This window comes from Giraffa tippelskirchi, chromosome 7, assembly GCF_054371585.1.
Source record: "Giraffa tippelskirchi isolate mGirTip1 chromosome 7, T2T-mGirTip1v1.2.pri, whole genome shotgun sequence".
NCBI classification, from domain to species: domain Eukaryota; kingdom Metazoa; phylum Chordata; class Mammalia; order Artiodactyla; family Giraffidae; genus Giraffa; species Giraffa tippelskirchi.
Genome location: NC_137281.1, coordinates 14277773 through 14299975, shown reverse-complemented (window position 1 = coordinate 14299975; position 22203 = coordinate 14277773). Strand labels below are relative to the sequence as shown.

Genomic DNA, 22203 nt, shown 5'->3' with positions numbered 1-22203 from the left:
GGTTTGTGTGCCCACAGTCTTTCCTGTACCTGGGCTGGTACATGGTGATGTCCCTCCTCGGGCACTACAACAACTTCTTCTTTGCCGCCCACCTCCTGGACATCGCCATGGGGGTCAAGACGCTGCGCACCATCCTCTCCTCTGTCACCCACAACGGGAAGCAGGTGTGGAGGGACCTGCCCGAGGGGAGTCAGCTTGGCAGGAACCTGGCAGGGGCCACCTTAGCTGTTCCTTAGGAGGGTTAGAGAGTGAAGGCCAGGCAGCTTGGATGAAGCGGGCGCAGGGTTGGGTGAAGAGGGGCAAGGCTGGGCTGGCTGAGCCAGGGTGGATGTGGGTCATGAGATGGCGGGAGGGCCATCTGGGCTGAACTGGGGCAATGATAGAGAAGGCTGGGCATGGGGAAGGGGCAAGCCAAGCGTAGAGCTGATCCACCCCCTGCCTGCCCTCAGCTGGTGATGACCGTGGGCCTCCTGGCGGTGGTGGTCTACCTGTACACTGTGGTGGCCTTCAACTTCTTCCGCAAGTTCTACAACAAGAGCGAGGATGAGGATGAACCTGACATGAAGTGTGACGACATGATGACGGTGAGCCCCCCTCCCCACGCTCCTGGACATGTTACCAGCCATCCCTGACCCTTAGTTTTCCCATCTGTAAAGGGGGTTAGTAGTAGAACCTACCTTGGGACTTCCTGGGCTGTCCAGTGGTTGACTCCTCCTTCCAAAGTAGAGGGCCTGGGCTCAATTCCTGGTCAGGGAACTAAGATCTCACATGCCAGAGAGTGCAGCCAAAGTTAAAAAAAAGAGTAATAGCACCTACCTTGCAGACTTATTTCCAGGGTTAAGTGATCTGACCCTTGTGAGGTACTTGGAACACTGCTCAATGAATGGTAGCCACTGTTGTAATATTTGAGCTTTTCAAGGTATTATCATTGGAAAGGTGCTCAAGCACAGTGCCTGACTTACAAGCCATGTGATTTGGGGTTGACAGCTCAACCTCCCCATGCTCTGGTGTCCTCACCTGTGAAATGGTTGTATAATAATACAGCCTATATCCCAGGGTTGCTTTTAGGACTCAGTGATGCTCCTTGGTGGCTCAGTGGTAAAGAACCCACCTGCCAATGCAGGAGACACGGGTTCGATCCCTGGGTCGGGAAGATCCCCTGGAGAAGGAAATGGCAACCCACTCCAGTATTCTTGCCTGGGAAATCCCATGGGCAGAGAAGCCTGGTGGGCTACAGTCCATGGGGTTGCAAAGAGTTGGACATGATTGAGCACCACAATGCTCCCTGACCATCAAAGACTTAAAAGTTTAGAATAGTGCTTGACAGGTATCAAGGATTCCATAAATGTGAGCTACTATCATCATTATCTATATCAGGAAAAGTTTTATGCCATGCATGTTTCTATTTTCTCTTCTATTCTAATAAGTGGTGGTCATCACCCAAATTGAGTTTAACCTACTATAGGCATGGGTCACAGTTGAAAGAATCATTCCAGTGCTTTATCTCAGAATGGCCTATAATCTGGCACTATGCTCACGGGACCCATCTGGTTCCTCCATCTGATATTTGAGGCTCCACCAGACTTGGTCTTCTCACTCAGCCTTGTTCCCACCAGTCACTGGTCTTAGCTCTTACCCAGGGCAACTGGGTTCTCTCACTTCCTAGAGACACAGAAAAAAACACTGTAAGGTCTTTCCCAAGTCCCAGGCAGACCATGTTCTTCCCTCTGTTCAGAACCTTCTTGTGGTTTCCCAATGCCTTCACCATGGTGTACAAAACCAGGGGAAAACTAGCCTGGCCTGAGTCTAACCACAGTTCTTGCCTTTTGCTCTCTGGCTGCCTGGTCCTCCCTCAGTTCCCCTAAAATCATGTGTTTCCTCCCAACCCAAGCCCTTTGCATCTGACATTCTCTCTACCCGCCCTCTCCCTGGCCCTACATACACACGCCTATTCACTTGATGCCTCATCTTCAACTTAAATGCTGCCTCTTACAGGAAGCCTTCCATGACCATTAGCTGGCCCTCATTTCTCTCCCTGCTCTTGCTCACAGGAACTCTATTTCCAGCCTCACTGAACCTCTTTTCAGTTCCTCCCAGGAGCAAGATGTATTCTTTCCTCCCCAGGGGTGACGAAACACATGTGGTTTTCTCTGCCTGGAACTCTCTCTCCCACATAACATTTTCTTCACGTTTCCAGTTCACACATGTCCTCTCTTCTAGGAAGCCTTACCCTATCACCCAGGCGGGGTCAGGCTTTCAAAGCTTCAACGTTTCCTGTGCTTCCCCCATCTTGCCCATGATTACACTGTGCTTTCCTGACCCTGGGCCCTCCCTATCACAACCCTGATCATTTCTGGGCTGTCACTATCTGATGCCAAGTTTGTGAGCCCTGTGAGAGCTGCGTTCAGGGCTGTCTCGGTCATTGCCATGTGTGCCCTGTCCCAGCCAATCCGGGGCCCTGTAGGTTCTCAGTGAATGTCGAAGACTGCGTGACTCATGTGCTTCTCACCCTGCCCCTACAGTGTTACCTCTTCCACATGTACGTGGGTGTCCGAGCTGGTGGGGGCATTGGGGACGAGATTGAGGACCCAGCAGGCGATGAATACGAGCTGTACCGGGTGGTCTTCGACATCACCTTCTTTTTCTTCGTCATCGTCATCCTGTTGGCCATCATCCAGGGTCAGTGCTCATCAGGGTCTTGGGAGTGGGGGCTGTGTCCAGAGGCAGGCTAGCTCTTCAGTGTACAAATCCAAGATCTGGTCAGCCTGGATTCATATCCTGGCTCTACCTCCCCCTACTGTGAGACTTTGGGCAAGTGAGCTCTCTGAGCCTCATCCATCTGTAAGATGAGGGTATTAATTATACTAGCCACATAGAGTTGCTATGAGAATTAAATTAATTCATAGGTGGTAGGTATCTGGCTCATGGTAAGTGCTCAATGAACATTAAGTATTATTATTTTTAGTAAGTGGGGTGAGATTAGGGAGATGGCAGTGCAAGACTCAAAGGCAGATAGCTAGAAGAGGGGGAAGCCTGAACTAGGTCAGAAGTTGGACACTGACGTGCGCCCTGCAACTCCCCACCCACCCCACACCCAGGTCTGATCATTGACGCTTTTGGCGAGCTCCGAGACCAGCAAGAGCAAGTGAAGGAAGATATGGAGGTAGGTCACGTCTGGGGGACTACCCTGAGGGATTACAGGACCCTGGGGAGTTGAACGGACCTTGATTCGGATGTCTCCTGCCACGCACAGACCAAGTGCTTCATCTGCGGTATCGGGAGTGATTACTTTGATACGACACCGCATGGGTTTGAGACCCACACACTGGAGGAACACAACCTGGCCAATTACATGTGAGTGTGGGCCCGTTGGCCAATCAGGAGGGTGGGGCGTGGCCACAGACAGCGGGGGGAAGGGAGAGAGATACTATTGGCCAGTTTGGGGAGAGGGTGCGATGTCCATGTGGGTGGATTCCCAGCCAGCTAATCAGGAGAAAGTAAGGGAAATTGTGACCTGTCTACTGCTGCCTCCCATCCCCAGGTTTTTCCTGATGTATCTGATAAACAAGGACGAGACAGAACACACGGGCCAGGTAAGGGTGTGTTATTGGAAGGACAATGGGCAGGGACATGGTGAATTTTAATATAAGGTGGCAGTGAAAAGCTTATGTCAATATGAAGCATTTGAAGGTGTGACCAACCAACTCTTCCCCATCCCCCCACCTCTAGGAATCTTACGTCTGGAAGATGTACCAAGAGAGATGTTGGGATTTCTTCCCGGCTGGCGATTGTTTCCGCAAGCAGTATGAGGACCAGCTTAGCTGAGACACCCCCAGCTGGCCCTTCACCCCCCACCTCAAGTGCCTTATTCTCACAGCAAACCCCATAGCCCTCAAACCCCTCCCCCCAAGGCAGCTGGGGGAGGGGTGACCATGTACTGACGAATAAAGTCTGTGCTACACCCCTGACGTCATTGGATTGGATTGTTGACATTTGGAGGGGGGTAGGCATCCAGGAATTCTGCTCTCCGCTCCTCCCCCACCACCCCAAAACCAAGATGAAAGCAGAGACTGAAGTCATGTTTATTGGGAGACAGGGGCATGCCAGGATCAGGAGTGTGTGTCTGTTGGGGAGGGAGGTGTAGAAACTGGTTCCTAACACCCCCTCGGGGACTCATTCCTGGATGTAGAGGTTGCTGGGGGCAGTGGGGTCATCTGCTGGGCGCGTCTCCACCACCACAGGCCTGGGGAAGGAAAAGAGAAGTCATCAGTTCATTCACTCATTTTCAGAGAAGTTGATAGTTTGTGCCAGCATAGTGCTGGGCTAGAGCAGTGGATGAGCAGACATGGCCCCTGCCCTCAGGAGACCAATATGAATCAGTGAATTAGATGAGTACAAAGAAGCATAAGGCACACAGCAGGGAAACCTAGCTCAAGGGGTCAGCCAAGGTGTCCCTGAAGAATGGATGGCGGAGCCTGAAAGAAGTTCAGGAGGGAACTTGGTGAAAGGGCAGGGAAGGGTGTTCTGGGCAGAGAGAACAGCCTGGGCAAAGGACTTACATGGGAAGTCATTCATGAAGACTGAGTCTTCATGACTGCGCAAGTCATGGTTTATGGGCTGTGACCAGGAGTGGGTATCTATCTTGAGGCCACAGGAAGGTTTTAACCAGGTGGAGACTGACACAATCAGATCTGGATTTTAAAAGGCCCCTCTGACATACTGAAAGATCAGAGAGATCCTTGAAGGGGCTCTCACTGGCTAAATCTGTGAGCATTTGTGCCTCAAAACAGATAATGATAGTAATAAATTATAACCCATAAAATAAAATGAAAATCAGCTTTCCTGGTGGTCCAGCAGTTAAGAATCTGCTTTGCAATACAAGGGACACCAGTTTGATTCCTGGCCCAGGAAAATCCCACTTGCCACAGAGCAGCTAAGCCACAAGCCACAACTACTGAGCCTGCGTGCCTACAGCCTGCGCTCCACAAGAGAAGCCTCGACAACGAGAAGCCTACACACTGCAACGACGAGTGGCCCCCGCTCTCGGCAACTAGAGAAAAGTCTGTGTGCGGCAACAAAGATCCACCACAGCCAAAAATAAACAAGTAAATAAATCTTAAAAAAAAATAAAGTGGAGGATCATTTTTTAAAAAAGACTAAAATAAAAATCCTTGAGACTATGCTGAAATACACACAAACACACAGTCATATATACACACACACATACAAATATACATACATACATACATGGTGGAGAAGGGACAGCTCTTTCCTATGGTAGAAAGCTGACTTATAAATGTAGAAGGAATGATAGAAATAGGAAAATCACCATTTAATAGACTCAGCAAAAATCATCAAGTCATGGTAAAATTAGGTGAAACAGTAGTTTACATAGTCTCAAGAAATTACCCAAAAGGATACTTATTTATACAGAGGAAAGAAGAATAGCACTATAGTCAAGAAAGTTGGCTGATTCCATTTTGTGGAATGGTCCAAGTGACTGACCAAAGATAACCTCACCAGCAGTGGGACAAACTGACACGCACTTCCTGATCTGATGCAGTGAGAAGGACACCCCATCACTTCTGTGGTATTCCTGCCCCAAACGTGTAACCTGGAAACCTCAAACCCAACTAAGGGACATTCTGAAAAACAAATTTCCTGTGCTCTTCAAAAGTGTCAAGGTCATGAAAAGCACAGAAAGTCTGAAGAATCGTTCCAGGCACAAGACTAAAGAAACATGACTCCAAAATGCAGCCCATAATCCTGGATGATATCATGGACCAAAAAAAAGAAAAAAAGTATTATTTTTTGGTTACAAAGAGCATCATTGGAACAACTGGTGAGACTTGAGTGGGTGTGTGAAATTAGAAGATAGTGCTATCTCGGTGCTCTTTTCTTGATTTTGACAGCTGTATTGTGGTTTGCAAGAGTATGTCCTTGCCTTGATTTAGGAAACATACACTGAAGTATTTTGGGGTAAACTGGCATCATGCTTGCAATTCATGTGCCAATAGAAAAAAGTTACACATATATATGCAAGGCAAGAATAAAGCAAATGTGGTTAAAAATAATATACAGGGAATCTGGGTGAAAGGGATACAGAATTCTTAAATTTATTTTTGCAGCTTCTCTGAGTCTAAATTTATATCAACATATCAATAAAAAGTTAAAAAAGAATGAGAATTCCACCTTCGGGCTTCCCTGGTGGCTCAGTGGTGAAGAATCTGCCTGCCAATGTGGGAGGCACAGATCCAATCCCTGATCTGGGAAGATCCCACGCGCCGTGGGGCAACTAAGCCCATGCACAACTATTGAGCCTGTGCTCTAGAGCCCGGGAGCCGCAACACAGCCAACACACAGCCAAAAAGAAATAAAAAAATTTTTTTAACAAAAGAAAATTCCACTTTGGCTGCTCTGTGGGGAACAGACTATAGGGGACAGAGATAGAAGCAGGGAGACCAGGTGAGAGAATGTCCAGGCCAAAGATACAGATGGCTGGGGATACCTCAAGATACCCTCTTTACATCCAAAGTACCCCCCTCCCTGGTCCTCTGACCGCTTCCCCAAGTTCATACCTGGGGGAGCCAAGCAGACGGAAGGTGAGGGTGGGGTCTCTGAGCTCCTGCAGCAGCTGGGGGAAAAGGTGCTGTATCAGTGTCTAGAAGACTCCTCCCCTCTCCCTTAAAGAGAGTAAGGGGCAAGGTCTCTGAACTCCTCAGGTCCAGAAATAATCATTCCTGCTAACACCGCTCATTAACTGTGTGACCTCAGGCAAGTTACTTAATCTCTCTGCACCTCAGAGCACTAACCTTTGAAATCATAATACCTACCTGATAGGCCATCCCGAAGATTAAGGAGAATACAAAAGTGTAAGGGCAGAGCCTGACACATGGTGTTCTGTGAATTAAGCATTATTTTCACTCCATTTTCCAGATGAGAAAAGTGAGGCACAGAAAGATTAAGTCATTTGCCTAAATTCATTCAGCTGGATTCCAACCCAGGCAGTCTGGTCCATGCTCTTAACCCACTTGTCTCTATTTGTGACCCCATTTTACAGTTGGGAGCCTGAGGGAGGCTCAGAAAGAAGCAAAGTCACACAGTGACCCTGGATGAGCTCTGGTCCCAAGAGACATTGGAGCAGAGAAGGAGGCCTGTCTGAACTGAGCCTAGAGGAAGCGTCACCACCAGGGACTTTACACCCTGAGTTTGTTCTCCCAAGATCTGATGAGTGAGATGATTGACGTGGGAGGGGCCTGCGGGTGCTAGGAGGGAGGAGCTTACCTGGTCCGAGCCTAGAGCCCACACCTGCACTCCATGCTTCCAGAAGGCCTGGAGCCGACCCCCGACCATAGCTGCGAGGAAAGCAGTGCCTGTTACCCTTGGGATTCACTTAAGCCTCCAACCTGGACCCCAGACCCTGGAATTATCATTTCGGCACATACCCACGGCCTCCACTGCTTCAGTCATGGGGATCTCTGGAGTTCGAAGCCCCCGGACCGGGGCTCCCTCTGGGGTCACCAGCTTCAGGGACCCTAGAAGGAGGTAGAGAAGGGACTTTAAGAGCAATAAGCAGGCTTGAGAAGGTTATCGAGGGACTGGACTATACGTTCAGTGTAAGAAGCAAAGCAGGAGGGTAAGGATTGGAGGGGCTCAGCGTTTCTGAGAGGTGCAGGGTCTGGGGATCGGTATCTAGGAACAGTGGAGGCAAGGGAGGGAGGAAGGTTCTTACCGTCCATCAACACCATCACCTTGTCTTCCTCGACCTGAGTCACCTGTACTGGTCCCTTGTGCTCTGCTTGAGAGATCCGGGTTCAGGGACCAGTTCCACCGCATAACGCCTTCCTCCTCTAGGCCCCCCCTCTCCATTCCCAAGGAATCGGGCTAAACCCCGCCCCTCACAGAATTCCCCACTCCCCATCATCAATCTCACTAATTATATATACCCAATGTTCTCCCCCCCGGCTCTCGGTTCATCCCCTTTCCCAATTAAGCCTCAGGCTAAGCACCGCCCAGCCACTCAGACCCAACCCAATCCAACTGATAAGCCTCACCGGTCCCAGAGCCTGCCCGACTCACCCGTGCTCATCTCGCCCAGCCAGCAGGAGAGCGCGCCGAAGCGCACGGTGTGGAAGAGCACCGACTTCGCTGGCCTCCCAGGGCTCACGCCGATGCACACTGAGGGCAGCTCGGAGCCTGGCCCGGTCAGCAGTGCAAACACCGGCAGAGGCGTAGGGAGCGGGAACAGCACCTGCTGCGGGCCGCGCAGGGAGGGGCGGGTTCAGAGGAGGCCGGGGCGGGGCCTGGGGCGGGGTCTAAGGGGGAAGGGCCTGAGGGGCGGGGTCTTGGAAGACAGTGGGCTTGGGGCTTCTGAAGTATTTCTTTCCCCTCCTCGCCAAGTATTTCTTGAGCCCTCAGTTTTGAGAGGCACCATCTAGAAACTTCAGGGGGGTGAGTCCTCAGAAGGCTTAGAAAGTGACGAGTGTGTCCTCGAGTGGGCGTGGCTTCCGCTTGGGGGGGTGGTCCCACCTGGCGACAGAGTGGCAGGGCCCCCAGAAGCCGTGACCCTCAAGTCTTAAGAGACTCAGAGGACCTGAACGGAGTCTCTTTAGAGATGGGGGGAGGGACATAGTGCCTGAAGAATGATTTAGGCGAGGGATGAGGGCCGGAGCTTAAGGATCAGAAAGACTTCAGGGGAGGAGCCTCCAGGTGGGCGGGGCCTTGGGGAGATTGGGGCGGGGCCTCGGGTGGAAGCCCAAGTTCGCGGAGCTCGCTGCAGAAACGTAGAGTGAATGGCCCCAGCCACCCAAACTGACAAAGACCCTAGCGTTTCCAGGCTCCCTACCCGGACCAGCAGGAACTTGTTCATGGGCTGGTACCACTGAAGCAGGACCACGGATGTCTCCAAAGCCCCACACAGGAACGGGCCTCCGGAGCTGGCGCCCTCCGCTGTGGAGGCGGGTAAGAAGGGGTCAAGGGTCTCTCCCGCGACCCCTCGCCCCCAAAGGCCACACACCTCTCCCCAGGCTCTACTCACCCTGCCTTAACTCTGCAACCCTCTCCGGTGGAGATGGAGTCCAAGTCCCGCCCTTGGTCCTGCCCCCTGTCTGCCCACCCCTGGGGTTCTCACCTACACAGCACGCCCGGCAGCCTTTGGTGTCCGGGATCTTACTGGAGACTATGTTCTTCCTGCAGCAGAAGGTAGGCATGAATGGGGGCGAGGGACGGCAGGAATAGGGCATTAGAGGGGTCAGTGGTACCACTAGGGGCTGGTACCTTGCTAGTAGCCGGTGGGGGCTAATGTGAGCGATGGGGCTTCCTGCTCTGGCCTCTTTCCGTTCCAGCAGGCCCAGGATGCTATGAGAATACAGGTAGGGGGTCTTTCCTGCAGTGTGTGTGTACATAGGGAAAGCAGGCAGTTATAGGCTACTGCACACTCCCACCCTTCCCTCAGCCCATCACTCGGCCCCATCCCTTTTAAATGCCCAAGTCTTCTAGTCTCAAGCACCTTCATTTATTCATTTTTTTATGCAACATGTTTTTTAAAAAAATTTTTGGCTGTGCCCCACGGCATGTGGGATCTTAGTTCCCTGACCAGGCATTGAACCCATGCCTACTGCTGTGGAAGTGTGGAGTCTTAAACACTGGACCACCAGGAAGTTCCGATGCAACATATTTTAAATGTCCACTATAGGCCAGGCACTGCGCTCGGCTCTGGTGAACAATGGTAAGTAAAATAAATATGTTCCCTACCCTCGTAGTACTTGTGGCCACATGAGAAATGACAGACACTTAACAATCAGATGAATATGTTACACATATTACAAAGTTTAAGAAGGAACATCTAGAAATTCTGCAAAAGTTTGTCATCACAGATGTGATATGAATGAGCTCACTCATTCTATTTGGCTCGGGTTCTCTTCATAAATTAGAAATTCTTTTACACAAAGTGTTTATAGAACAATGACACAAAATTTTAATCTACAATCTGCTCACTCTATTTCAGTAAAGCATGGAACAAGTATTGTCATCTTGTCAATATCAAAGAAAGGTAAAGACTGACTTCTTGAGGAAATTACCTCAAAACTGACTTGAGAGGTGGGCACTATTGTGAGCCCCATATTAAATATGGGGAAACAGAGGCTTAGGAAGAAGTGTCTTGCCCCAAGTCCCACAGTGAAAAGGTGGCTGGAATTTGAACTGTAGGCTCTGCGAAGGGGGAGCGTAATTGTTTTCTCTGTGCCCATCTATTTCCCAACCTCCTGACCTTTGACCCCTTAAGTTCTGACCCCCACCCCTCCCACCCAACCCACAGCCAGACCTGAGAGCGACATGAGGACATTGTTGATAGAGTACACCCAGGTAGTCCGGCCAGAAAAAAGCTGCAGGGCAAGGGGGAGATGGCTCCTGTAAGACCCCAGCAACCCCAACTCCAGCCCCCCACCCTTGGACCACCTTGACCCACCCCCAGGGACTGCCCCTCACCATCTCCAGCGTAGCCTCCTGATCATTTCGGTTCAGGATAAAAATGCCTTCCTCAGCCCCCAGGAGCAGGTGCTGGTCTAGGGGGGCAGACATGATGATGCTAGGACCTGCTTCATCACATGGGACCTCCCAGACCCCCATATGACCCCGAACACTGATACTCTGTTCCTTCAATTCTCTACTCTCCCCTCACACTGACATTTCCAGCCTTTGTTTTCATAAATCTGAACTCAAACCCTGACCAGTTCCCTTGAGCTGGTCTCATTCTCACCAGCCTCTGACTTCCCCTGTTCTGGTGGTTCTCCCATCTCTGACCTGCAAATCCTGACCATCTGTCCCCTCAATTCTGACTCCAACATCAGACATGTCTTCCCAAGTAGCCCTCTCAATTCTATCTGTCTTTCTCCCCAGTTCTGGTCCCTGAATGCTAATCCTATCCTATTTGATCCTCAAATTCAAATACCCTTACATATGGCTCTTTCTGTCCAGTGTAACCCCACAAGCTCTAATACTGTTTACTTAACATTTACCCCTCACTGACTTTGTCTCCACATCTTTGATCCCTAAACTCTGTCCCTTTCTGCTACATTCTAATCCCTAAAACTCCTGACCCCAAATTGCTGATCCCAGTCTCTCTACCATTAACCTCCAACTGAGGCTGTGTGTGTGTGTGTGTGTGTGTGTGTGTGTGTGTGTGTGTGTGTGTGTGTGTGTGTGTGTGTGTGTGTGTGTGTGTGTGTGCGCGCGCGTGTGTGAGCGCGTGCGCGCTCAGTCGTGTCTGACTCTTTGAGACCTCATGGACTGTAGCTCACCAGGCTCCTCTGATCATGGGATTTTCCAGGCAAGCATACTGCAGTGGGTTGCCATTTCCTTCTCTGGGGCAACTGAGGTTAATGGGGTCCAACTGTCCCAGATCTTATACACCGACCTTTCTGGTTTATCTGACACTCCTTTTTGAAAATTTCTATTTTATTTTTTTATTTTTTTGTGGCCACAGTGTGCAGCATGTGGGATCTTAGTTCCCCGGCCAGGGATCAAACCCATGCTCCCCTGCAGTGGAAGCACAGAGTCTTAACCACTAGACTCTCAGGGAAATTCCATATCTGACACTCTTGACCTCCAAACTAATTTCCCTAATCTTCACTCTCAAACTCATCTTCACTCTACCCAGCTTTGATCCCTAAACCCCAGCTGTAACTCCTGGCTCTGCCCCTGCCTCCACTCTGCCACTCCCTGCCGTATTAAGACCCTTCCCCTCTCCCTGACTTTCTACCTTCCACTAAGGGACCTTCCACTAAGGGTCCTCCCCAACCCCGCCACATTCTCTGTGACCCTCCTGAGTACTCACCCTTGGTGGAGGGGTGTGTCCAGGCCGCCGTGCTGTGGATCCGGAGGGGGCAGCCATTGAACAACTTAACAAGAAGGGCACATCCCTGGGTGGGCCATGGGGGGTGGGGCAGCAGTAGATCCAGCAAAAGGGAGGAGGGGACAGGAAGGCACAGTGGTTAAGACTCAGAAGCAAGAGTGGCAAGGTTCAAATCCCGCCTCTGCCTGCTCAAAGGTTAATGACCTTGGAAACTGTTTACCCCTCTGTGCCTCAGTTTCCCCATTTTGAAATGGCAGATAATATCTATCTCTGCAGTATCTGCAGGATGGCATCCCTGACTCACTGGACATGAGTTTGAACAAACTCCAGCAGAGAGTGAAGGACAGGGCAGCCTGGCATGCTGTAGTCCACGGGGTCACAAAGAGTTGGATGGACACGACTTAGTGACTCAACAACAACAACTGCAGTATCTACCTCTATCTGTGCAGGTACACTCCATGTAAAGAAATGAGATCAGGGTCTGGCACAGAGGCTCTGCTCAACAAATGTCCCCTGTCATTACTATTAGTCTTCCCTGCCCCACCCCCCACTCCCACCAGGCATCCCCAGCTGCATCCAGAGATATCAATCTTCAGCATCACCGGTCTCACCTTTCTCTTCATCTTTTCCTTCTTGGGGGGCAACAGTGGGGGCTGGTCAGGCTCTCGGGGGGCTGGGTTCCAGAGTGAGGGTTCTGAGATGGGGAGGGGAAAATCAGCCCCCAAAGTCCCCCCAATCCCTGCCCACCCCCACCTTCATCCACTTCCCACCCCAGTCTGCCCTGTTACCTGAGTGGGCAGTGAGGTGGGGGCTTCGGGTGGCGGGGGGAGGCCCGAGATGGGGGGTGCGTGGGGGAGGCCCACTGGCACACCGGACTAGCACCCCCGGGCTCAGCTGGCCGTCATCCCCAGTCCCCCCAGGACCTTCATCTGACGGAGAACGGAACTTGGGCTTTGGAGAGAGAGAAGGAGAGTGGGGAATACATTAGATCAGCTCAGAGAGAGGGCACCTTGCCAACCACCTCTGCCAGAACTGACATTAGGTCATGGCTCTGAGATATCTAACCACCCCTCCAACCTTCCCCTCTGACCCATGCCCCAAAATAAACACACTCCAGCAACTAAAGGGGAAGGGTTGGGTGCAGCGGGGTTTCCAAAGACCAGCTACTGACCAGCATCCATTGGGCTAAATATTCTGAGTCCCACCCCTAGGGCCAGGGATGCCATTTCCAGATCCCAGTCATCCCAGTCTCTCAGATCTCAAAGGACCTGGTGTCCCAGACTCCAGCCCAATAGAGCTTAGTATCCCAGTGTCTATGGGCCCTGGTCTCCTGGCCCCCAGCCCCCTATCTCTGTCCCAGGGCCTTACCTTGGGGGGCAGTGGAGGAGGTGTGTCTTCTGCAGGGGCGGGGCTGGAACACAAAGACGGGGTCAGCAGGCGGGGGGTGTGGGTAACAAGGCCTGGGGAGGGTTGGGGCTGGAGGTCTGAGCTCAGGAGGGTCAGAGGGTAACTCGATCTGGGGCTAGAGCTTAGGGCTAAAGGACTGATGGCCATGATGATAATGGTACCAGTAACTCTTAGATATCAAGTGCTGACAGTGCATCAAGTCTCAGCAACTTCACACCTGCCTAGGAACACAGACTATACAGTGCTCCTGGGGGTCATGTTCTCAGCTGGTGCATGCAAGTCTATTACAGACGAGAGGTGTGCAATGGACAGGTGGGCCCTGAGGCTGACACAGGCCTGGGGCTGGGGGAGATGGGGGCCTAGGCCAACTGCTGGGGTTGAGGTTGGGTCTGGGGCTGAGGGCCTGACATAGGGGAAGGTTCAGTCTGAGGGTGGGTAAGAAGATGAAGAAAGATGAGGGAGCCCAGGGGTTAAAGGTTAGGGCAGCAGTTGAGGCCTGGGGGTGAGAGGAACATCTGGCAGGAGCTGGGGACTGGAAGGTAGCAGGGGACCCAGGGTTGAGTTGGCTGGGATTGGAGAGGAAGGAAAGGGGAGTCAGGAGTTGGAGGTGAAGGAAGGTCGGGATATTGAGGGTCCGGTCAGGGGTCAAGGGTCAGCACTGAGTAGTAGAAAGGAAGCAGGGCTGAGGCTGGGGTCAGGGGGTGGGAAGATGGGTTGTAGGAAGGTGGGGACTGGGTGGGGGCCTGTGGAGCTCTTACATGTCCACGTCGTCATAGTCATCATCAGACTCTGATAGGTTCCTCCTGAGAAGGAACAGGCTTGAGCCTCGGGTGGTCCCCACACACATCCCCGCCCCACTCCCACCCTGAGGGTCCCTGACCTAGGACTGCCGCTCTTGAAGTCTCCAGGGGGCTGTAGGCGAGCCTGCGAGATAGTAAAGGGTCAGCAGTGGCCCAGGGGGAGAGGAGGGCGGCTGGGCAGTCAGGGAGGACCTTACCGTGTCCACCGGGGGCCTGGACTCCATGCCTCTGAGCTTCCTGAACTCCATGTGCCGCCCTGGGGGTTTGGGGGAGGGTCACACAGTGAGCTGGGGATGTGGATTTGGGAACAGAAAGAATAGAAGTGGGGGTGGGCTCTGGGGTCAGAATCTTAGCACTGGAGCTGTCCCTATAGGGAAGGGATCTTGGTTTACAGGGGTCTCATCTGGAGGGTTCCCAGGTAGCGCCAGTGATAAAGAATCCACCTGCCGCCGCAGGAGATGTGGGTTGGATCCCTGGGTAGGGAAGATCCTCTGGAGGAGGACATGGCAACCCACTCCAGTATTCTCGCCTGGACAATCCCATGGACAGAGAAGCCTGGCGGGCTACAGTCCATGGGGTCACAGAGAGTTGGACACAACTGAGCATATACAGCATTTGGGGGTCAGGAATGGAGATCAGGGAGGTGGGGGTTCAAAATGGTTATAGAGTGGTTGCTTTTAGGTTCCATTTGGGGATCAGGGAGCAAAGATTCCTGAGGTCTCTGGGAGTCCTGCTGGTTACGGAAAGCCTCACGAGGTCTGTTTGCAGGACAGAGAGGTGGGGGTCTCCAGAGGCATTTTGTAGATGGTGGTGAGGTTTGTAGGTGGTGGTGAGGTTCTCTGGGGTCTCCTGCGGAGTCAGATGGTGATGGGGGTCTCTGAGGGTCTATTTGGAAGTGATGAGGGTCTCCAGGGCAATCTGATGAGGGGGAATCTCCTGGATTATAGAGTCAGGTGTCCAGAAACGTAAAGATTCTCTACTCACGACAGCAATCCGCGTCTGGGATCCCCAGAGAGCTGGCCCGATGGGTGGATCGGATCCGTCGAGGGATGACCGGGGGGAGCTGGGCAGAGTGGCAGCTGCATCAGACCCAAGGTCCTCCAGAAGCATCCCCCTCTCACCCTGTGGGTCCAGCCCGGGGTCCTGGGCCCTCCCATAACCCATGTGCCCCCAAGCCCTGTGCCAAGCCACCATCCCATCCTCCCTGGCTCTTTTCTAAGAGAGGCGGCAAGGGGGCGCTCCAGGCAGGGAAACAGGCTGAGCCAAGGCGAGCCGGTCCCTCACCTCAGGCTCTTCGTCTTCAATCTCGCCCACAGGGGCCCCCTTCCCGGGGTTCCTCAGTTTGTCCAGAAGATCTAGGATCAGGCCCCTGTTGAGCCCAGGCTGGGACACCAGTTGATGCTGGGGGAGGGAAGGAGAGTGTCAGCAGACAGGGGGCGGGACTGGAAGGAGGGGGTTGGGATGGGGCTGGAGAACTCATCTAAGAGGAAACTTGGGGGGAAGTTGCCAACAGAGGAAGAAGGCAGGGAATTCTGGGGAGCTGCGACCTGGGGGATTCTGAGGTGTCTGAAGGGATTAGAAGAATGTGAGGTATTTTGGAGAACTCTAGAAGTATCTAAGAGGGGACTGGAGCTCCCCTGGAATTCCGGAGCACACCCAGGAATGGGTCCTGAGGCCCTTAGGAATTTGTGAGATTTAAGAACTCAGTGTAGGGAACTTTGCTGGCGGTCCAGTGGTTGAGAATCTGCCTGCCAAGGCAGGGGACATGGGTTTGATCCCTGGTATGGAAAGACCCCACAAGCTGCAGAGCAGTGGAGCCCTTGAGCCACAACTATTAAGCCCTTGTGCCATAGAGCCCATGCTCCACAGTAAGAGAAGCCACCCCAGTAAGAAGTCTTCACACTGCAATGAAGAGAGAAAAGACCATGTGCGGCAGTGAAGACCCAGCACAGCCAATAAAATAAAAAAATGGGGCCTGGGATACAGTTCGGAGAGTCTTGATGGTCCTGGGGAATTCAGAGGGATTAGCTGCTTTGAAAGGGGCATGGGGGTTCCGTGAAATGAAATGATCCACGTTGTAGAGAGCTGTGGGAGGCCCTGGGGAATTCCGGGGGTGAGTTTAGGAAGGCTTCTCAGGGGAGGGAGGCTTACAGTGAGCATCTTGGTGGCACCAGGTCGCTTCTTGGCGCTCTTAGTGAGGGTGACTTTGACAAAGTTGTGGAAGGCAGCCGACCTTGGGAGGAAGAAGGCGAATTCTGGGGTGAGGGGACCAGAGATCCTCCCATCAGACCGTCACCCTTGGCTCTGCCCTCCCTCTCCCTCCTCCCCGTGCCCCTCTCCCTCCTCCCTGTGCCCCTCTCCTACCATTTGCCTTTTTCCTTTAGCCTTGGGGGCTGGTAGCCACTCTTGGTCATGAGGAAGAGAACCCTAGAAGAGTAAGGACAGAACCTGGGGTTCAGACTTCCAGTGGCGGCCAGACCTCATGGCTCCAGGAGCCCCTAATAGCACTGAGGTCAGCAGGGAGCAAAGGAAGGGACAGAATGAGAATGAGGGGTACATTTCACAAGGAACGGGGTGCCCCTTTGAGGGGACACCAGCAGGCTCGGGGGAACCTCAAGACGGGGCTCCCTAAGTTGGGGTCCCTCGTGTAGAGGGATGGAGAAAAGGCTTTCTGGGTTGAGGGGATCCTGAGGGTCTCAGGTTGGGCTCAGAGTAAGGGGATGTCTCCTCTAGGGGGTCTTGAGGTGGGGAAACAGGGTGGGGGGTGGTGTTCAGGGTCACAGTTGAGTGGGGTCTCTGGGACCAGGGGTACCTGCCAAATCTGCCTACCTGAGAGGGTGCACGTCAAAGAGTGGTGGCTGTAGCTCGGCTAATTCGATGGCTGTGATGCCCAGGGACCAGATATCACACAGTTCATTGTATCCCCCCTTCAGGGCCACGGCCGCCACTTCCGGAGCCATCCTAGGGGCAGAGACCCTCAGGGAACCAAGGAGTAACACAAGAAGGGGAAGGGGAGACAGAGGAGAATGGCGCATAGAGAGAGCCAGATGCAGAGAGAAACATAAAGATGGAGAGAGACAGAAATAGAGACTTCCCTGGCGGACCAGTGGCTAAGACTCCATGCTCCCAGTGCAGGGGGCCTGGGTTCGATCCCTGGTCAGGCAACTAGATCCCACATGCTGCAACTAAGACCCAGCACAATCAAATAAATATTTAAAAAAAAAAAGATGGAGAGAGGTAAAGGCAGAGAGATAGAGACAGGCTGGAAAATGGAGACTAAGAGAGAAATAGTGAGACAAACGTGGACAGATATGGAAAGACAGACAGACCAGGATAAAAATCAACACAAACACTGGGAGGAACAGGTGGAGGATGCACAGAGAGACCTAGGTAAATGGAAAAGTCCAAAAAGACCCCAAGAGCAGATAGACTGTTTACCAGAGAAAGGTAGAGGTGGGCAAAAAAGCCAGGGCGGAGATTCCCAGAGATCTGGGCTGGTTAAAGCCATGCTACCCCACACCACTCCTATCTGCCAGCCGGGCATCCCTCACCAGTAGGGTGTCCCAATGAAAGAGAGGCGTCGAGCCAGCGTTGCCCCAATCTGGGCCGAGATACCAAAGTCAGCTGGAGACAGAAGGAGAGACATAGTGACCTGGGGTCCCCCTGTCCCCTCGGTCCCCCATGGTCCCCCGTCAGGCCCTCAGCCAGCCCCTCTCCCCATTCCCAACAGCCACACTCACCTAGTCTGACCTCCCCAGCATCATTGATGAGGATGTTGGCCCCCTGGGGAAAAGGGAGGGATTAGAGGCTGTCAGAGATACCTCCCAAGTCCAGCGCTGCTGACACTCCCTGGCTCCACAACACCCTGACCCTCCTGACTCCTGTCTCCTGGGTCTCCCAACCACCAAGGCCACCTCTCTGCCCCTAGATCACCTTAATGTCCCGGTGGATCTTCTTCTGTGAGTGTAGATAGGCCAGTCCCTGGGGAGGAGGGCGGAAGTGGGGGCTGTGAGCATCCAGAGGCAGGAGCAGGGCCCTGCCCCACCCCAAGCCCAGAGAGCATCCTCTCACCTGGAGCACTTCCCGGCAGACGTAGCTGATCTGGAGCTCTGACAGGGAGCCTGTCACTGCAGAGGTCACCCAGGCACTGTGTTGGGTGCAGGCCAGACCCCTGGCCACCACCCACACCAGCTGAGAAGGTACCACACAGGGAGGGGAGAACTAGGATGGGACAGGTGGAAGGAGGAGGCAGAGAGGCAGTCAGCAACAGAGAGAGGCCGCGATGCAGGGAACCAGAGAGATTCATTGAACATGATTATTTGCTGCATGTCTACTGTGTGCCAGCTACTGTGGCAGGCAGCGGGGATACAGCTGTGGACAAAAGAGGCAGAGATCCCTGCCCCCATGGAGAGAACATTCTAGCGCAGGAGACAGATGGAAGACAAGATAAACAGGTAAGATACATGATACACGAGATGCCAATAAATAGTAAGAAGAAAAATTCAGCAAGAAAAGATCACAGGAAATATGTGTGGGAAATATGTGTGGGAAGAAGTATGACATTTTACACAGGTTATCAGCGAAGGCGACCCCGAGAAGGCGGCCGGGGTGGAGATGGGGAGCAGTCCCACTCGGAAAGGGAAAGGCAAGTGCAGGGGCAGGGGAGTGCCCAGTGGGGCTGGAAAACAGTGGAGTGGGTGGAGCAGAGGTGAGGTGCGTCAGCCTGGGATTGCCAGTGGGGGTCAGACTCGTGGGTGGCGTTGAGAAATTTGGGCTTCGCTTTGGGGGGAAATGGAAGGCATGGGGCAGCTCGGAGTGATGTCACTCTGTAGAACGAGGAAAGGCAGAGAGAGACGGGAAGAGACATAGAGAATCAGGAACAGACCCAAGTTGAGGCACAGAAAGACAGAGATGGTCAGAGACACCCAAAACTGGGAAAACAGACACATTGAGAAAGAGAGACACAAAGGGGTGAGGAGAATACACCAGAGAGAGACAGCAGACTGAGAGGGTCAGAGACTAGGTCTGACGGGCTGATGGGGTGAGTCACTTCCTCTCTGTGGGCCTCAGTTTCCCCCACCCGCCCTGAGGACTTCTTCATGAAGTCCTTCCTTTCCTGACGTTTGAGGTCTAGGGCTGGAGGGAGACTGGGAGATGGGCAAAGATAGAGGTGCACATCAGAAATCTGATCAATGCCCACCCCGCCCCCACCCTCCAATGCTCCAAGACAGTGAAAAGCAGGCTGAGTGAATCAGAAATGCATTCACTCATTAAGTGAACAGATGAGCACTGACGATGAGCCAGAAATGCAGAAATACTCAAAGGCATGAATAACCTGGGTGAGAAAATGCAGGCACAGGGGAAGATGGGGCAGGGAAAGTAGAGGGGATCGTTGCAGAAAAACCAGAGCTGGACTCTCAGGTCCTGAAGGACATAGAGTTCAGGGCCCGCTTGGGTACCACAGTCTCCCCAGCATCTTCCATGCCAGGCCTGGCCCAGAGGAGGGGCTCTGTGTGAAATATGGACCAGAAAGACAGTCCCTGGAGACGCAAGGGGAGAGGGACAGGACAGGTGGATTGGAGGGGCAAGGGCTGCCTGGATCTCCTCGCTCTGCCACTCACCTTGGTAGATGTCCTGGAGAGAACCAGCCCCACAGAATTCCATGCAGATCCAGAGTTTCTGCAGCCTACAACAGTTCAAGAGCAATAATAATAATGGCAGTAATAAATCATTATTTACAGGACAGTTCCTGGCTCACTGTCCATCCTATCCTAGTTCAACAAAAACTTGAATGTAAGAGCTGTCATCTCTCTATTGCCTACCAGAGTGAGATCATCCCATTTTACAGATGGGGAGATTGAGGCTCAGAGGAAAATACATGCTTAGGGTCAACTGGACCAAACTCAGGTCCCTGGGCTCCTACCATGACGTTCTTTGTTGTCCCATGCTAACCTAGGAGACAGGGCAGAGACTTCACAGGTTGTGGAAGTTCAGAGGGGACAGAGGAGCCCAGGATGCTGGGCCTGTGGGGGGCAGAGGTCATTCCTGGGGCATCTGGGATATTCAAGGATCAGGGAAATTAGGGGTTCATATTAAAGGAACAGAAAGTGAAACTGGGGGACCTGCAAGTCAGGACGATGATCAGTTTTAGAGGGACCTGGTTTCACGTTTGGTTACCACAAAGGGATCAATTTGGTGAGAAACGGTAATTATTTATTGGAGATGAGATTTGGAGGTGCTCTGGTCAAACAAGCGGGACTATGGGCTGGGGATCAAGTTAGGAGGCCCCAGTTAAAAATGGAGGTCTGGGATTAGAGGTTAGGTTGGGGTTGCCCTGGTCAGGAATGGGAGTTGGGGGCAGGGGCTGGGTTGGGGGGCAGGGCAGGTCTGTGGCTCATCACCAGAGATAACTCCCATGGTAGGCCACGATGTTGGCGTGCCGACAAGTTTTCAAGATGAGGATTTCCTTCTGAAGGGTGGAAACATCATCATCTGCGAGGAGGGGCAGAAAAGAAAAGGCTACTGAAGGGAGGGAGTATGGGGGACATCCCAGGGTCCCAGGAGGTGGGGGTAGGGGAAGGAGTGCCTGGGTCCTGTCCTCACCAGGCTCCATCTTCACCATCTTCAATGCCACCAGGTCCCCTGTCACCTTCTCTCGAGCCTTGTAAAGGGGAAGTTGGCAGTCAGGCAGGCTCCATTTGCCCGAGTTCTTCCTCAGCATCCCTGAACCCAAGCCGAGGACTGGGACCCTCTCGCACCCCCATCCCTTCTTGGGGCTCACCCCCATGGTCATGGGTTTGAGGGTGTTGGAGGAGGGGGGTTCCTCACCTTGAAGACTTCCCCATACGTGCCTCCACCCAGCCGCTGCAGCAGGTCATAGTGGTCCCGAGGGTCCCTGTTAAAGATGTCAGGGTCTACGAGGTCCATTCCTGGGGGCCGGAGCTGGGCCTGCGCCCAGGGGCCAGCAGGGCCTCAGGGCTCCGAATGCTGGCACCTCCCTCCCTCCCCACACGCCCAGCACCCGCCTTGCCTCTACCGGCTGTGGCCTTCCCCCCTCCCCACTCTCGCTTCCTGCCCCGCACAGAGCTGTGCAGCCGGCGGCTCCACCCCCTGTCCCCTGGGCCCTGACAGCCTGTGAAGGGCAGCTTGCCTTGGGACCCAGGGGACCCCCCCCTCCACCGCCGGGGCCCTGGGCTGCATGTAAACCAGATGCAAACTATCTTCATTGTGACCTGGAGGGTGCCCTCACCCTCCCCCGTTCTGGGCAGCCGCTAAAAACTACACTTGAACCTCTGCTGAATGCTTAGTGTTGGGCCACAACCCAGAGATGGCAGGTCTACACCGAGATGACCATGCAGTGTACATTATTGTTCACCTGGGACACATACAGGCACTTAGTGGTAACTCCCTGTGCGGCGCGCAGGCCAGTCGACGTGCACACGCCTGGATACCCGTGTGCACGTATGTGGATGTACCCAGAGCATATAAATATGCGACACATGCATGTGCATTCATGCCTGCAGTGGACAGTATCTGAACACATAACTCAGGATAGCACATGCGGGGCGCTCGCCTTCACCGGCAAAACTGGAGCCTATGGGGACTGGGCGTGATATGGCGGGGTCCATGAGCCCCTCCCTCCGCCCCTGCCGGGGTGAGCACAACAGCTTTGCGGGCCGCTTCCCTCGGCGTTAGGGTGAAGTGTGGGGGACCAGGTTCACGACTTAAAACTGCGAAGCTCAGCATCCTGCCTCAGGGGCCAAGGCCTGGGGCCAGGTGGACCTCAGAGACCACCTTCTTCGGCACATGCCCATGGACCAAATGGATTGTACTGATGGAACCCCAGCAGTTTTGAGTTCACAGCCGCGCGCAACGCCAAGTGCGTGCACGCCGTCACGGATCAGTCTACTTCACGGTGAGTCCGTGCTCATGCGCCAGGGACTAGAACTGGATACGCGAGGCCCGGGAAAAGCTTAGTCCCGCCCCCTCACCTCTAGAAGGCGCCTGCGCACTTGGTTAGACTAGGTCTTTTCTCGCGCCGTAGCTTCTGCTCGAGTAGAGCGTATGCGCACGCGCCAACTGCGCCGGCTGGGAAGGAGTCACGCGGCAGCCGGAAAGCGTGGCAGCGATTCACCGCTCCCGGGG

General features: G+C 53.3%; 2 protein-coding genes across 7 annotated transcripts in view; one reads left to right on the top strand and one right to left on the bottom strand.

The window, feature by feature from the left end:
* RYR1 (ryanodine receptor 1) overlaps window positions 1–3968 on the top strand; it is a 127422-nt gene extending 123454 nt beyond the window's left edge. For both annotated transcript variants that reach the window (XM_081516526.1, XM_081516527.1), the window contains 7 exons: window positions 18–164; window positions 450–584; window positions 2523–2679; window positions 3099–3163; window positions 3254–3354; window positions 3542–3593; window positions 3730–3968. In XM_081516526.1, the coding sequence (XP_081372652.1) occupies window positions 18–164; window positions 450–584; window positions 2523–2679; window positions 3099–3163; window positions 3254–3354; window positions 3542–3593; window positions 3730–3825 (753 nt within the window). In that variant the 3' untranslated portion in view covers window positions 3826–3968. The remainder of the gene's footprint in view (window positions 1–17; window positions 165–449; window positions 585–2522; window positions 2680–3098; window positions 3164–3253; window positions 3355–3541; window positions 3594–3729) is intronic.
* A 98-nt stretch (window positions 3969–4066) lies between these two features.
* Window positions 4067–22013, bottom strand: MAP4K1 (mitogen-activated protein kinase kinase kinase kinase 1). Of its 5 annotated transcripts, none has more exons than XM_081516528.1 (32): window positions 21447–22013; window positions 20887–20953; window positions 20662–20719; window positions 20460–20550; window positions 19680–19744; window positions 18130–18185; window positions 17992–18039; window positions 17799–17841; window positions 17610–17682; window positions 16888–17019; window positions 16423–16485; window positions 16210–16291; window positions 15343–15459; window positions 15043–15121; window positions 14256–14314; window positions 14139–14182; window positions 14017–14061; window positions 13220–13262; window positions 12640–12802; window positions 12463–12545; window positions 11834–11918; window positions 10486–10562; window positions 10322–10382; window positions 9277–9385; window positions 9131–9189; window positions 8846–8949; window positions 8080–8254; window positions 7733–7798; window positions 7446–7535; window positions 7285–7355; window positions 6579–6634; window positions 4067–4243 (listed from the first exon to the last, which is right to left on the bottom strand). In XM_081516528.1, exons 1-32 carry the CDS (start codon window positions 21599–21601, stop codon window positions 4174–4176), a joined length of 2589 nt encoding a protein of 862 aa, XP_081372654.1. In that variant the 5' UTR covers window positions 21602–22013; the 3' UTR covers window positions 4067–4173. The 5 variants fall into 5 exon arrangements, with proteins under 5 accessions (XP_081372654.1, XP_081372655.1, XP_081372656.1 ...); XM_081516529.1 differs by having other exon boundaries at window positions 7733–7795; XM_081516530.1 differs by lacking the exon at window positions 21447–22013 and having other exon boundaries at window positions 20887–21066.
* Window positions 22014–22203: the final 190 nt, after the last annotated feature.

Bases quoted from the DNA above. Each gene is read 5' to 3' on its own strand.
- MAP4K1 (XM_081516528.1), bottom strand. From the start codon at position 21,601: ATGTGTTCAGATACTGTCCACTGCAGGCATGAATGCACATGCATGTGT. The intron at 20,551-20,661 runs GTGAGGACAGGA...CCCTCCTCGCAG, and splicing joins GATGGTGAAGATGGAGCCTG to ATGATGATGTTTCCACCCTT. The intron at 13,263-14,016 runs GTAAGAGCTCCA...TTTGTGTTCCAG, and splicing joins GACTATGACGACGTGGACAT to CCCCGCCCCTGCAGAAGACA.